Source organism: Chaetodon trifascialis, chromosome 5 (assembly GCF_039877785.1).
Source record: "Chaetodon trifascialis isolate fChaTrf1 chromosome 5, fChaTrf1.hap1, whole genome shotgun sequence".
Lineage (NCBI taxonomy): Eukaryota > Metazoa > Chordata > Actinopteri > Chaetodontiformes > Chaetodontidae > Chaetodon > Chaetodon trifascialis.
The window spans coordinates 13,583,494-13,599,266 of record NC_092060.1 but is presented as its reverse complement, the minus strand read 5'-3'; the positions used below and the strand labels follow the sequence as shown (position 1 = coordinate 13,599,266).

General features: G+C 43.6%; 1 protein-coding gene across 2 annotated transcripts; it reads left to right on the top strand.

Moving 5' to 3' along the window:
* The first annotated feature begins 3,367 nt into the window (after nt 1–3,367).
* Nucleotides 3,368–15,687, top strand: eda (ectodysplasin A). 2 transcript variants are annotated; one of them, XM_070962875.1, is made up of 8 exons: nt 3,368–3,810; nt 10,316–10,415; nt 12,395–12,445; nt 12,789–12,959; nt 13,302–13,336; nt 13,463–13,514; nt 14,166–14,290; nt 14,594–15,687. In XM_070962875.1, exons 1-8 carry the CDS (start codon nt 3,484–3,486, stop codon nt 14,852–14,854), a joined length of 1,122 nt encoding a protein of 373 aa, XP_070818976.1. In that variant the 5' UTR covers nt 3,368–3,483; the 3' UTR covers nt 14,855–15,687. The 2 variants fall into 2 exon arrangements, with proteins under 2 accessions (XP_070818976.1, XP_070818975.1); XM_070962874.1 differs by having other exon boundaries at nt 3,409–3,810; nt 14,166–14,296; nt 14,594–14,973.
* Nucleotides 15,688–15,773: the final 86 nt, after the last annotated feature.

Here is a 15,773-nt window from a genome sequence, read left to right as displayed (position 1 = left end):
TCAGTTCAATTTTGAGGTACTTGTACTTGAGTATTTCTATTTGATGTGACTACATTGGCAACTTTTACTTCATCGTTTCTATAGCAAAATACTGCACTTTTACTCCCCAACATTTATTTAACAGGTTTTCAGAATGCATTGTTATATCTGAAACTACCCAACAGTATATGAATAAATTAGAATTAGCTTCACCTCAGGCAGCTAAAACATGTCGCTTACAGGTTACTGAATCAGTAATGTGCTATTATAGGCTATATACTGTTTAGAATTATTTGACACTGTATGATGAATAGTATTTTTACTTTGCACTCTTTTTTTTGCTTGTGATTGAGAGTCTTTGGCACTGTAGTATTATTACTTTACTCAGACAGTTATTGAATGCCTTCTGGTTAAGATGCATGCCATATAATCACATCTTTCAAGGTAATTTCTGGCTGAGGTTCTTTGTTGCATGCCCCCAAAATAATCATATAATACTAGAACAAAAAGACAAAATGAACAAGTGCAACTCTAAAATGGTATTGTTCGCTGACTCCCCTGAACATGGCTGTCTTGAGAAAACACACAAAAAAATCGTTTGCATGCTAACAAGGCCACTTAACTGCACCAAGTCCGTGCGGACAAAAAAAGTCTATTAAGTTTAGCCAAGAGTTTCGCACAACAGTCAGCAAATATATGGAAGCAGAGAAAGCGAGGCCAGGACACAAAAGCCGCACAGTGCAAAACGAAAGGCAGAGAGAGAGAGAGAGCTCTCGCATCTTGATAAGGACTCTTAAGACAGACACCCACAATGAGAGTGAATTAATCATTGTTCAGGGAAATGGGAGACGTGGTCCAATTTACAGGAGATTTATAGGTAGGAAATCAAATGCCATAGCATATTAATTAACCAAGGTTACACCTCCGCAATTCAATGTTCAGAAACAATGACTCCCGACAAGGTAATGTATGGAGTGGAGAGGTCTAAAACAATTTACTGTAATATGTAACGGCATTATTCTATTAGCCATGAATCACTTTAGCTCATATGTGATTCCTTCTGATGGCGATTGAAAGTCAATTTTCATTTTCGCTCTTTCATCAGTGGGTAACAGAAAGGAGAAATTTACAGAGAGCACCTCTTCAGTTGAGACCAGCCTCATCTTCCAACAGCGTGTTGAAGTCATGAGCCTCAGCCCACCGCTCAACTCTCCATGGCAAAATATAAGGGTGCCTATTCCTCCTGCAAAACTCCATCATCTGGCAGGGAAAGCCTCTAAATCTTGTTATAAGCTCAGAGAGGATAGAGTGGCACACCATTTATGAACGCTGCATTGATGCCCAGGGGATGTTATAAGAATTATTCTTCCTCTTTTTGATGCCAAAAAAAAAAAAAAACCAATCATGACAAAACCGGTTTTAATTGTCACAGGCAGCACGCACAGAGGTGACTCAGACAATGGCCTTGAGCTCTGGGCCATATGACCTCCACTTTCCATTAAAAACAAACAACAAATTATTTTGAATAAAAATTGACAGAATAAATAGCCTAAGGCAACTCCTCAACCTCATTTAAAAATGGGTTGAAATCATAGGAGATGCATGTGCCTAACTATTCCAGTCCTGAATTATCTGCTTCTCAGAGTCATTGTGCCTGCTGCTTGGATGAAAAGCGTGGCAAACATGCTTAGGCTTAGCCCTCAGTCACAGGCCCTGTGAGGGTTACTTTGAATGTCTTTTCCACTTCGATTTCACTATCTTACACTCAAACAATGGAGAAATGACTTCCCGGAAGGGAAGAAAGGTGGATGTTTCATGTGTGATCAATAGAGAAGCTATATAAAGATATACATACGGAGCATTTCAATTTCATTACTCGCCCAGCGTGAAGCTGTTTTATGTTTTAAGATCAAGTTCATCAGGACCCTGACATGCAGTGTTATTGATTTATGGCTTGGCAATACTGCCCTTCAGTGGCAGCTGACTAGAATCACTTTTTTTGCTGTTGGAGGAATGAAAGCGATTGTCGTGAGGAGAAATGGGCTGTGATACAGTGGCAGTCACTGCGGAATCCACCTCGAGAAATATGGCAACTCTCAAGAGTTCTCACCTTCTTGGAGTAATCAACTTCATGCTGAAAACATTTCACGGTGATGAAATACCCATATTTTGATCTCAAAAAGACATTCTTCTGCATTATTTTCCTCCACAATACCGAGTGAAACCCAGCAATTACTCAGTGTCTGCCAGGGCAAGCTCTTATTGTGAAAGAGTGTACCTCTCTGTAGGTCAAGTGCACTCAAATGTCAGGTTTTGTCCCAAAGAAATAAAGACAGATGTTTTGTGGCACTTGCCTGAAAACTAATCTAAGCTGGTGATCCATCAAGCCCCAAGTTTCAGCCCCGCTCAGTGCACTGGTTTCATCATCTCACGGCTCAAGGACGGACTGATCCACAGGCTACCTCTGGTTCCTTGCTTCAGAGATCAAAGTGTCTACATCTGAAAAGAACAAAAAGTAGGGTCTGCTTTGAATGTCGAAAATGTAGAAACCGCAGTGCCACATTCAATCTCGTTAAAGCATTGTCCTCAGCTGGCTTTTTGGTAACATAAATGTCAAACTATTCCCAAAGTCCAGCTGAGTGACACGTGTTTAGAGTATGTGATGGTGTTGTACACAGAGCGGTGCTGACCTCACTGTGACATTGACTCTCTTCCAGACCTGCTATCATACAGTTCAGTCTGACAGGGTCCAGAAGTAATTAAATATAATTGTGTAATGTGTAGTCTGTTTAAGGGCATAATTTGCAATACTTTTCCACTCTTTGATGATATGATGAAATCATCAACCGCTTGTCCTTTTTCAATAACAACACTGGGCAATATTTACCAGGGTTTTGAATCAATTCTTCACACAGGACCACCACTCCATGTGCCACCCACATTACAAAACAAAGTGCCAAACAAAGTACACCAATGAAAAATAGCTTGTCCACAGCCTAAAACACAAGAAAAACACACTCATAAACAATATACATTACATCAGTGACCACCCCTTCCCATTCACACTCACGTAAGAGAAAATAAATCACTGAGGAAGGTCACGAAAGGTGTTTTCCTGCCTCGAAGTGCTCAGCAATAATCACACGACACTGTGAACAACAAACAGCTATAAAGAGAGAAATGTTCTCACATCATCTCATTAGCGCTCCCTCACAGGCGTTGCAGCTGCTCGCTTTGTCCTGTAGGTGTCGCTCCGCTACTGCACCTGGTGCATCCAGCCCGCCAACCTCTGGCCCGGATTGTCTGGGTTCGTAATTGTCCTGGACCAATCGCAGAAGAGGTGGGCGGGTCTCCATTGTTACTACAGATACTCGAAGAAGTTTGCGCCGACCTGCCGCAGCTGCACCTATGAGACTCCACGTTAATGAATAGCCGCGGCCCGCGCGAGACAAACGAGACGATTATGCCGAGATAAAGAGCATCTGACTCGCGCTCTGTCCGATAATGGCATGCGATGGTTCACCCGCGGAGGATTTCCCGGACAAAGTGATGCCCAGAGCAGCTCCCTGCACGTGCAACAAGAAGTGCAGGAGTCGGAGCGGCAGTGTCGTCTTCCTGGGATTATTCCTGCTGTCGCTGTGTCTGCACGCTGTCACACTCGTCTGCTATTTGGACCTGCGCTCCGAAGTCAAAAGGGAAATTATCCACCAGAAGCGGGACTCCATGTTGACACTTGCGGGGAGTGACCTGGCTGACCCAGCGGCGGTGCTCTCGACCGGCCACCCGCGTCTGGACTCCGGCAGCAGCCGCGGCGGAGGAGAGGGTCATGAGGTAAAAACAAGCAAGAAAATAAGTGAATAAAAGAAGAGAGAAAAAAGCTAAATGAAGAGCTGCAGCAGCTCATTCAAGGCGACATTGTTTTCATTCCTCACACGGAGGCTGTTCGTGTTCATTCACCTCCGTTCAGTCCTCCTGTTCCCGTATCACGGTGTCAGGTTTTGTGTCTGCGCTCTGTTATGGCATGTTTCTGGGCAACTTACTTTACAGTAGCCTGTCACGAAGTTTTGCCAGCTCAGTTTCCAGACAAATATGTTTTGAGTTAGCGCTCCCGTGTGCGTGATTCCGCCTCTTGGAGAAAGATGCACAAAGGTGTAAGCTTTAAGTCTGTCACCTGGCCAAAGTCTCCTGTTCAGGTAAACACATCCTGGGAGGCATTTCAAGGAAGTTAGAGAGGTATGGTGCACAAACAAGAGGCAGCTTAGGAAAATTAACTCTTTTACCTCAGACGTAGCTTTTTATTTTTTTCCTTAATCAACCCACATTTAACTCAATTTGTCTTGTTTCCAGAGACCCCCCTCAAACAGACAGAGGTTGCTGCTCAAAACTTAGGCAGCATGCCCAGCTGGATTCACAGAGACGGGGGTCAGTCAGTGTGCTGGAGCAGGTGGACGGAAAATTAACTGGATCACCAGCAGGTGCAAAGCCCAAGGGCTGATGTAAATTCATCAGGACTTAGATGGGGCAGTTGGTACTTGGAGCTGAGCCAGTCTCGTCTCACATGTGTTTTCTTTTCTGGCAGCGGCCTGATTGAATGTTCATTGTGTTGTCTGTGGCTTTGGCAACAGCCTCCACCCCACACCCCTCAACACCCCCACCACCTCCATGCACTCCCTAATTTCATCAGTACAAAGGGACCAAGTGTAGGTCTTAACATTGCATCGCTAGCTCAATTAGCTCATGTGTCACCAGTTGTGCAACCTTTTTTCAGAGAAAATGATCCTCTGTGCACGGCGTTGGCCGGACGTGGAGCTGTGCGGACTGTCCACTTGATAGTGACCCGGAGGAATTCATGCTATTCAGGGTGGAGGCATTTATTTCACTGTAGGAAAGATTATCGAGATCAATGGCTGGCATTGGTGTTTGATGTGTGACTTTTTCCTTTCACCAGTGGGAAGCTCAGGCTATTCATTTAGTCCTTTGCTAAGCTTATTTTAGTTTGGTTTCCCTGGTTAGAGCTGAGTGAGATGGGCCTGGTATTCAACCCAGATGGTGACGCTTCATGAGGTGAAAGACTGTGGCCCAGCTGTAAATATTTAACAGCGCTGTGATGCTGTCCTTGCCAGATGTCTGCATTAAACAACTCTGATTACACATCCCACAGTTTACATAGTTGGAGAAACAGGAGCATGTGGCATTTGGACGCAGCGGCCGCACTTGTTAGCTTTTCAAGCATTTCCTTTGAAGAGTCTTTTTTTGTAGAGCTAAAAATTGTTTATTGGATTTTTCACACAAGTCATCATCAAAAGAACTTCAGGAGCATCAGTGAAATTTGATGTGATGTGCAGGTATACAGACAAGTGTAACATAACATAGTAGAAAACAAAGAAAATCAGAAACAATCATGTATAGGGCCAAACATACATACCACATAGACCTACATCTGAAAGACACGAAGGGCCAAGGCATTGCCATCCAATAGCACCACTGTGTCAGTGTGTAAGCTCTGGTCAGGTGGACTCAGCCCACGTGGTGGTTGAGATGTATTTTTAAAGTTGCGGCTCCTCATCACGTAATAACAGCTTTGCACGCCAGATTTAGATTGCGTTTAGTGTGTTAGATAGTTTTCAACAGGGCTGATCAGTGTTGTGAACTTAGGTCCACCTCAGTAAACTCTGCACACAGTGGAAACCCAGACACTTTTTGTCATAATTCTCTTGTTTAGCCGAGTCAAACCGAATGGAAAGAGGACTTTTGCTCAGTTGAGATCATGATATCATGGAGGGTAATTGGGGGGAAAAATGGAAAAACGACATTCACTTGAGTTTCAAGTTGTAAATATCTTCTCTACAGTCAGTGCGTGCATAGAAGCAGAGCTGTTTTCTTGCGTTGGCCTCAAAATGTAATTGTTAAAGCTTATGTTTGATTAAAGCAGCGACCCATGTTTATTCTGGCAGCAAAGTTATTTTTCATGTAGTAATATTGAATTTATTTTTTGATCCATTCTTAAGTGTGATCACATTTTTGTTCTCCTTCAGCCACCACAGCCTGTCACTAGGGAAAAATAAAACTTAAGTGGGCCTATTAAGGCCAAGTAATTTGGGCTGAAAATTGGCAGAATTTATAAATACACACCTGATCTGAAAAAAGTGGTTGTGGCCATAACTCCCAGATAAGGATCTGGGCTTTTTAAACCTCAGCATTACAAGTCTCTGATCAGCTTTCATAATGTCTTTGTGAACAGACGAGGAAGCGCTTGCCGGTGGGGTTGTGGGGTGATGCGAGGTTTAACAATATAACACAGTTATACAAAATATATATATATATATATACATACATATATATATATATATATATATATATCTGTCAGCATGTCTATAACATTACATTTTACATGTCTCCCCAGATTTAAGTACAGCAGTAAAAACAATATTGTTTTGACACTTCAAAGGTTGATAGATCTTCAGAGGTTTTCCTTGCAATAATACTCACTGCAACAGAAAAATGCGCCATTAATGACAAACAGGAAAAACAGACATTTCTGGCATGCGCTAAAAAAAAATGACACACCACTTAACATCTCACACTTTTTCCAGATCCATCTAGTTGCTTCTTAATGAGAGCAGATGATGTGGTCATTTATGATCCGAGCCTGGGAAATGAACAAACAGTCTTCCCTTCAACAGTCACAGTTGGTATGCCCTTGAGCAAGGCAGTAAATCCCAGCTGCCCAGCAGATCTGCACATTTCCCAACAGTAAAAAGCCCCTCCCAGGTGTGTGAGGCTCTGAGGTCTGGAGCACGAGCGTAATGCAGGGCCTTACTGAGTAGGAGCAAGTGTCGCTCACAGTCAGCCTGACCCTCGTTCACCTGACCTCAGCAGGCTAAACGCAGTAAAAGTCAGTCCGTGGAATATTTAATTGTGTTAGCTCAGATAGTGTTTTATTCTTGCCTAACATTTTTCTTATAACAGTTTTATGAAATCATTTTCTCCTCTGATGTATGCCTTCAAAGTCTCACAGAGAACAGATGCTGAAACATCTGGAGTCTAGTTAACGGCTATTAAAAAAGTCAGTTTGATGGGACACAAAGTGCTAAGCAGAATACAAGCTCTGGGGACTCCAGGGTGGGCTGTCACCCAGATCTACTTTAATTGTGACCCGTGCGTGATTAGTTAAAGCAGCAGTATCATATGTACAGATAGCCTACATATCAGGGAATAATCAGCGCGGACACAACGGTCATAAAAGCACAAGGCGAAGGAGGTTGAAACATCAGAGATACGAGGCTGCAAGCTTTTCCATAGAAGAGTGAATTGTCTTGACAGACGGATGGCGTTGACGCCCAGTAAAGATTAAGTCCAGAGTCACAAACATCTACCAAAATAATAAATTCTCAAGGCATTCACAGCAATCAGCTAGAAGTCACTTTGCCAGCAGTGTTGCAACAATCTGAAGTGTGATTGGCTGCTGACAGGCTACATTTCCCTTAGGTTGAGCCCCACAGCTTTTTTAGATGATAATCTATGGATGCTATTATTAAATTATCCCAGTTATGGTTTAAAACACATGGCCTTCCAGAGAGCTGCGTCTGATTTTGGCAGAGGTCAGGACACTCCTTTCTGTATGAATTTTGAGCAGAGAACACACTGTCAGAGTTCTATCCATGAGTGTGAATCACAGGCGTATTATGAACCCTCAGTTCTCAGCGGTAAGCCAGCTGTTAATTCAGCAATGCCTGCACAGCAGTGATGGACACCCAGTCTGCATCTGGCACCCGCAGCCACCAGCCCCCAGTTTCACCTCCTCAACCCTCACGTTCTCAACCGCAATTTAGTGGCTAATTGTCGCTGCGAGTCGAAGATTTAGAGACACGACTGCAGCCAGAATGTCTGTTTTTGTGTAAATATGTGAGCCAGGAAACCGTATTGGTCAAAAAACACTCACATTGTGGCTTTTTATTTTCATAAACGGCCTGAAAAGTTCCGAATGTCGGGGAATTTCGGTAGTGTAGGTGTAGAAATGGGTAGATACAAGCCGTTGCATTAGTAAGTGTTAATAGGGCAAAAAGAAGCCTTGTGATCACAAAATTACACATCCCTGGGGTGACTGAATTTTAGTCATATCCTCACGGAGCAACGGGGAATCGCGTCCTCTGCGCTCAACAGCACCCCCCACGCTTTGAAGATTTGAAAGCCCTCTAATTAATAGCATTTTTTCCCTTGTGCTGAAAAAGAATGGTTTACTCAATAGTTGGCACTTGGCATACATACCAACACGTTGTCATCCTGATTTACTGTAACTCTGCGTGCCTTTGAAGGGTATAAAGGCCGTAAATGTTGTAATGAAGTGAAATGAAGCAAACAAGGGCGCAAAACCATTTCTCATAGTCGTATAGTGGCATAACTTTTTTTTCCCCCTCGATCACTTTGTTGCCTTCATCAACAGCACAAGCCGCACCAATCTGGTAGTAGCCTAGCAGATTGCTTGTTTGTTTTTTGTCGTTCTGCTTGAGCTTAATCTCGGGCCAGAAATTGGCTGTTGAATCATGTTTGGCTGTCAGAACAGAGGAAAGTGTAATGCCATATGCCTGAACATACACCCAGAATCCTTTGAGAGGTAAAAGCCCCTTATATGCCAACAGCTGGAGAGGAGATGTGGAGACACCTGCGCACCAAATGCACAGCAAACGTCGCTGCTCGCGGGAACATCTGGCGGTCTGTGTGCCGATAAACCATTCCAACACATACTCCACCATCAGGCTGGAATTCCCGTGCTTATAAGGTCAGACATGGCTGGCAGCTGGTCAGGGATGTAGACTTTAACTACTCTGAGCTTGCCCAACACAGCCGGCGGGTGGTGTTTGACATGATACAGCTCATCCCTCACCACAGGAGGGGGTTCCCACATCTGAGACGAGGTATAGAAGAAATTCGAAACATAACTTTTCTTGTCTGCCTTCTTATGGTCTTTCAGTGGCTCTGCTCGCAAACCACACAAAGAGGCACTGGGAGTTCATGCTACTTTCAGGACAAGGAGAGTTCCCGCCGCCTGGGGGGGGGGTTAAACAACTGTGTTTACTTGAGCGTCACAGATGGAGACATGCAGTATGTCATCTTGTGCCCAACCGGGATAGGCCCCATGTTGAGAAAGAGGTCAAAGTGTCTGTCAGTAAGCTTGTCTGATTCATTCCAGCGAGAAGAAATGATACATCATTATTTATTATCTTTTGATCCACGCTAAGGTGCTGCACGTGTCACTGCTTCGGAGATGTCAGTTATCCAAACTCCGAGCAGATGTCCAGCACAAGCGCAAGTTGCCTGGTCGTCTGTCCTCAGCCGTTCACAGCCTTTATCTTGCACTCTTACCATTATTTATGGTGACACTCCAAAGTGTGACCGAAAGCAATCTCGTATATTTCGGGGCTCGACGAAAAGGAGGTTTTGGGTGGTCTTGTTGTGTTTCCAGTGCCAGAGTTTCTTTGTCTATCGGATTCTGGGAGCCCTCCAAAGATGTGATCACAAACTGGCTGTTCTAACTGAAGGCGACTTTGAACAATCTGCATTTTTAAACCTTAGCACGAAACCCCTTTTTCTTTTTTTGTTGTTATTATTGTTGTCAGAGCCGGTCACGTCTTGAGCGTGTTACACTCAGGTCAGCACGTCCTACGGAGTTCATGTGAATGTAGGCCGACCAGAACCAGTCACATAAGAACACAGGCATGCGGTTTGTCCCGCCACTTGCTCACCCATGGGAACACCACACCGCTGTAGCATAGCGTTTCCTGTTTTTAGGGATGAGCTCAGTGCAGCTTCATCAGATCCTTGTCTTTGACTCCATTTTTTTTAGCTTATTCGTGCTACCTCTGAATAGGGCTGGGACCAGGTGCCATATGAATGGGTATTGCTCTCAGATTAACCGCAATTCATGTCCCCCTTTTGTATAAAAAGGTGAATTTTAGAGCAGCCATGTCCAGGTGACTGTCTCAAACGGCAGAGACGCAGACAAAAGTGACTTGGGTTACAGGATAGGTTACAGCCCCAATGGGACAGACAATGACTTGGCCACAAATGAATGTGCTGGCTGACAGAGTCTCACATCTTTTCAAATGCCCCAAGTTGTCTTTGTGCAAACATTATACCCCAAGAATAGAAAGGACACTTGTAACATGGGTTTCGCTCTCAAAACCTTGTATCACTCATCCCTTTTGTTAGCTTCACGGAATTAATATGAGGCGATCTTGGCTGGTAATATTCTGTCTGTGGAGCCAGTGGTCCCCTTGAATTTTCTGCCATATGAATTTTCCAGCACCCATTAATATTTCCTTTTGTTTTCCACCAGGAGAAGTTACTGCACAGAAATAGCGACTTCCACGCCACAGAGGATAACAGGGGCATAACTCAGCGAGCGAAAAGGAGTCCCGGCAAGCAGCCAGAAACAGGCATGTTGTTTTTTTTGTTTTGTTTTTTCTTTGGATCTATGATTTATTTCTGCCTTGTCCTTTGTTCTTAATACTGTATGTGTGCTGACATCGTAGCTTTATTGCCTCCCAGGTCTCCCCTTCTGTATTTTTCAGACTCAAACTCCAAATTCAGGACATTTAACTGCAAGACAAACCGCTCAAACCATGGCTCTGTAGTGCACCTGCATCAGTCTATTTTCTGGATACGTGCTTGGCAACAGCCTGGTCGGCTTTTGAGCAATGGTTTCCCCAGCTCTTGTTTATTTGGAGGGGATTCGGTACAGTGTAAATAACAGGCTTTTGGTGGGCTTAAGGCTCTTAAATTTTGAAAACAGTTTGTTAATGGCTTCTCACTTTTTGGGGAATTGATTTTTTACTGCTTTGTGCTTACTTAACAAAGCAGCTCCACCACATAATGTTGCCGAGTTTATAGAGCAAGAGATTAAATGGAATGGGATTGATTATTACTTGGACAGCAAACAAGGACAACAAGGAGTTTGGGAGGGTTTCACCAATTTGAAACAGACAGCGAAGCCCGCGTTGATTTTCCCCGTCTCGAAATAATATCAGGTCCCCGAAATATCTTTTGTATCAGTCAACTAGGCAGATCTGCGTTTTGGAGTCCAGCTGTGCGATCGGTCACGTCTGACCCTTCAGAAAATAAGATTAAAAAATGTTCTCCTTTGTAGGACACGCTGTCATTTTCAGGAACCAGGTGGCCGTGTCTGAAAGCGGTTATCATGTGAGACTTTGATGGTTTTCATTAATTCCAGCAAATTGATTTATCGTAATCGATAGCTCCACAGACAGCCATATGGACAATATGTCTGAATTGGCTTTTGTAGTTGTTGTTCAGAATGTGAGCTATGCAAATAAAAAAGCGAAGCCTTTGAAGTTTCATGTCTGAGAGCAACAAGTGCACCATGATCACAAGGCATACCAATGTCTGTGGCGTGACACTGAATACTTGGGGGGGGGAAGTTTAGTGATTGTGTTTAAATTAGAAGAAAAAACTCACCTTTGAGACTTTCTACATAAATCAGTAAAGTCCCGAGCCTCTAAACACTAATCATTCCCAGGTCTCTCCTCTGCTCTCAGCGCACAGACAAAGGCTTTTGTAATCTCAGCCTTAGATGTGTGTTTTTCTGTGTGTGTGTGTGTGTGTGTGTCCTGTGTTTGCACGTGTGTGCATATGTGTGCGTTCTGGGCACTCCTAACGGGCACCAGATTCCAGATAGGGCTGCTCGTTAAGAGAAATCTATGTGGATGCATCCAGTCATTTAGCCAGAGGAGAAACACTGGCCATATGTTTGAGGGGGACTCAAACTGTGAGGTTTTAAGGTTAAATGGCCTTTGTAGTTGTAATGACATGGTAAACACAAGAGCAGCGAGACGGCTTTTTGAAAAGGATTCTTCAGCTGCACACAGAGCACACACACCCTCAGACACACACACACACACACAGATGTACACTAAGTGCATTTTGTCTTTCAAGCGCTGACATAGATGCCCCACCAACATCCATGCGTGCGCGCACACACACAGACACATGCACATGGTTGTAAATGGGAGACACACTCACACAAACACATGCGTGCACACACACACATGTAGACACACTTTCATCTGCATTCTCCATCTGGGCTTAATTCAAAGAAAAGGATTTTGGCAGGATAAAGTATCTCTCTAATGATCTTCTCCAGTTCCACTGCCTGTGAATGCTTAAGGCACTTGTTCATACAGAGGAGGTGAAACCACACTTACAAATTACTACACTATAAGATACCACAGACTGACATACCTCCACTCCAGTGTTCAGTGCCGAACATCTGAATCTGTTATTTTAGCCTGTTCGCGATACCTGCGCGGAATGAGCTGGATACTCGAGGTGTTATCTGAGATGATAATTGTTCAGGAGACCATTTCAAGCTTAATCACACTGTTTTTGTTTCTTACAGAATCGACTGGGAGGGAAATAAAAGGCAGTAAAAGGAAAGATAAGAAAAAAGGTAATACATAATTCAGCCTACATTTCAGTCTTTCATCCTGGTCAGACTGCTACCTGCTGCCCACTCTGTGGAAGAATCCTTGACATGTCCTCCAAAAGCCAGTAACTGTGTTGGCTCGGCATGAATGACAAGCTTTCCATATTTGACCCATCAGGGACGTTATTCCTGCCCTCTTGCCGTTAAAGTCCGTACAGATGCTGTACAGACTGTAAAGCTCTTGGAGGCAAATTTGTGATTTCAGGCTACATAAATAAAACTGACTGTCAAAAGATTAACCTCAGCTCAGATTTAAAGATTACGCTCAGATTCAGTTTGCCAACCATTTTGCTTTCTCTCCTTACAGGGAAAAAAAGGTCTGTACCTGGCCCCCCTGGCCCCCCTGGTCCCCCGGGCCCACAGGGGCCACCGGGCATCCCTGGAATCCCCGGCATTCCAGGAAGCAATGCTGTGGGGCCTGCAGGACCTCCTGGACCCCCCGGGCCACAGGGACCTCCGGGCACTCAAGGTCCAGCAGGTATAAAACTTAAAATAGACAGGACACGATAATACACTGAGATAGCCAAGACTCAGGCAAGAGGACTTGGAAACACCCACGAGTTGAGAGATTTGTTCTTAGATTACAGTATTTTCCTGCCTGTGGACCCGTTCCCACACTAGAAGAGGGCTCAAGTTGACAAAATTGATGAACTCATTGCCTTCACAGTGCGAGTTTCTGATGCAGGATGTCAAACATAGTGTGGGATAGCAGTGATCTATCTTGAAACTATGCCGCTGTTTGTTTTGTTTGAATCATCATCTCTTCTTTGTTCCTCAACCGTGTTGAAGGCTATTTTATCACGTCTCTCTCTTATTGCAGGAGTTCCAGATAAGACAAAAACAAAGGAATTCCAGGTAGAGTATGTCACCTATCGGGAATTAAATGTTGTCCCACAAAGAAATGGAAATGAAAATGAAACGGCAGTGCTCGTATTTCACTGTGTGTTCAGATTAGTCACCAGAGATCATTTTGTTTTCCAGCCTGCAGTGGTTCATTTGCAAGGGCAGGAGACAACCATCCAAGTGAGAGAAGGTGGGTCTTCTCTCTACTCTTACTTGTAGTTGCACCCCTGTGCTTGACAGAAAACAATAAACAGCCTTAATCCCTGTCAGTGTCCTTTGACAAAGACCCGAGTCTGCAACTGTTCTGCTGAACACATCCCTGCCAAGCCACAGGCTTACACCAGAATAAACAGAGGCACTGTAAACTGTCGACATTCGCTTGATTAAAAATGTTTAAAAAAGAGATTGTGACTTTTTTTTTTTTTTTTTTATCCCTTTCTTTATTTGGTCACCTTACGGAAAGTTAACACAAGCACATACAGAACCTAAGATTTTATGGTTTAGAGGGCAAGGTTGCTTCTAATATTTACTGTAAGATTATAGTAACCCTGAAGTAATCCCATAGCTATTATAGGATTAGTATGCAGTCATAGGCTTCTATTATAAATCAGATCCGTGTTAAATCAGGTCAAGAGCAGAAGCCTTGCATGCTAGCTGATTCAGGTTATTCTGCATCACTTTGTCGGTGTAAAAAGAGTGTAAGCATCATTAGCAGGTTTATTTTCAGTGCTGAGCTCTGGTTGTAGCTAAACACTGCTGATAGCTGTTTATGTTGACTGTTTGCCTCTTGTTTGTTTGTTTGTTTGTTTGTTTGTTTGTTTGTTTGTTGTGACATGTTTAGATCTGTCTGAAGGCATCCTTAGGAACTGGAAGATGGTGTCCATCCATCACCGTGTGTTCAAAATGCACTCTCGCTCTGGAGAGCTAGAGGTGCTGCTGGACGGTGTCTACTTCATATATAGTCAGGTAGAAGTGAGTACGGTCCTTGACGTAACTCTTATAATTTACAGTTCAAAGTCAAAAGAACTGGCACTTCTGTAGTTAATCTTAAAAACCTGCTTGCCTTGCTTCTCCATAAATGTTTGAGTTATATTTTACGACGTATTTCTTTCGCCTCTCACTGTGGCTAAATGTGAACGCCTATAACTCAGAACCTTGTTGGCCACTCAGATATTCCAGCTGTTTCAGCTTTAAATAAGCTCTTAAATATCATGTGGACTTGTTTTGACTACCCCTCTTAGTCTTTTGTGAATTTTACCTCTCCACCAGGTGTACTACCTCAACTTCACCGACATTGCCAGCTATGAGGTGATGGTGGACTCTAACCCGTTCCTCCGCTGCACCTGCAGCATCGAGACGGGCCAGCGCAAGTTCAACACCTGCTACACGGCTGGGGTGAGCCTGCTCCGCGCCGGCCAGAGGATCTCCATACGCATAGTGTATGAGGACACACTCATCAGTATGACCAACCACACCACCTTCCTGGGAAGTGTCAGACTTGGAGAGGCTCCATCTGCTGGACAGAACTGATAACTGCACCACACCACCAGCCCTCTGCAGAAATTAGATGTCGCTCACAGCGGCCGAATCAGTAGGAAGCAACTTGTAGCCCAAGTCTTGCCCCTGTTTAGTGGAAACTTAAACCCTCCAGATCATTACATTCGAGGGAGCCCCCCCCCCCCCCCCCCCCGCAGACGACTTTGGTTCACTTTCACAGCCCTGTACTGAAAAGGACAGTATAGACTGTTGTACTTCTCCCTGTGCAAAGAGATCAGCCCCGATGAGCCGAGCGTCCTCATCAAACAAAAGTTCTATTTATAGTCACCACTTTGTGTCAACACAGACAGAATCTCTCTCTTTATATCAAGGAAGGACACTGCGCTGACATATACTTAATATTTACATATTTTTAGGTGCTGTTGAATGATAATCTTGTATCTCCAAAAACACCAGCTATTCAAAATGTTGTATTTGCAGTTTTTAGAGTTTTTAATTAATTTAATGACATTAACACTTATAAAGAAGCAGTTTAAAGCTCTATATGCCCCTGGGGTATAAAAATGATTTAAAGACCATACACGTGTTCAAAGCAAGTATAAAGCTGAGAAAAATCTATTAAAACTGGAGTTATAAGGTATTCACAGAGCAACAGCACTATGTATTTTGCGCACATTTGCACTACAGCATCCCTGCAGAATATCAGTGATATGTTTTGTTACAGTGCTATTGTTTAGTTACCGTGTGAATGAATCCATGTGGAAAAATGATAGTTGTTTATACGTCTATGTACATATTGTATATAAAATGGGATATACTTTTGTAAATGGAGTTGATTGATGGATTAAAATGTTTCATTTTCTGTCTAAACCCATTTGTCTGTCTTTTGTGTTTGTGTAGCGGGTGGTATTGATTTAAAAGGTTAAAACTTCTCCTTCAGATCGGACTCTGC

Excerpts from the sequence above, each read along its gene's own strand:
- eda (XM_070962874.1), top strand. The coding sequence starts at position 3,484 with ATGGCATGCGATGGTTCACCCGCGGAGGATTTCCCGGACAAAGTGATG. Across the intron at positions 12,446-12,788 it reads AAGGAAAGATAAGAAAAAAG|GGAAAAAAAGGTCTGTACCT; the intron begins GTAATACATAAT and ends CTCTCCTTACAG. Across the intron at positions 14,297-14,593 it reads TCATATATAGTCAGGTAGAA|GTGTACTACCTCAACTTCAC; the intron begins GTGAGTACGGTC and ends CCTCTCCACCAG.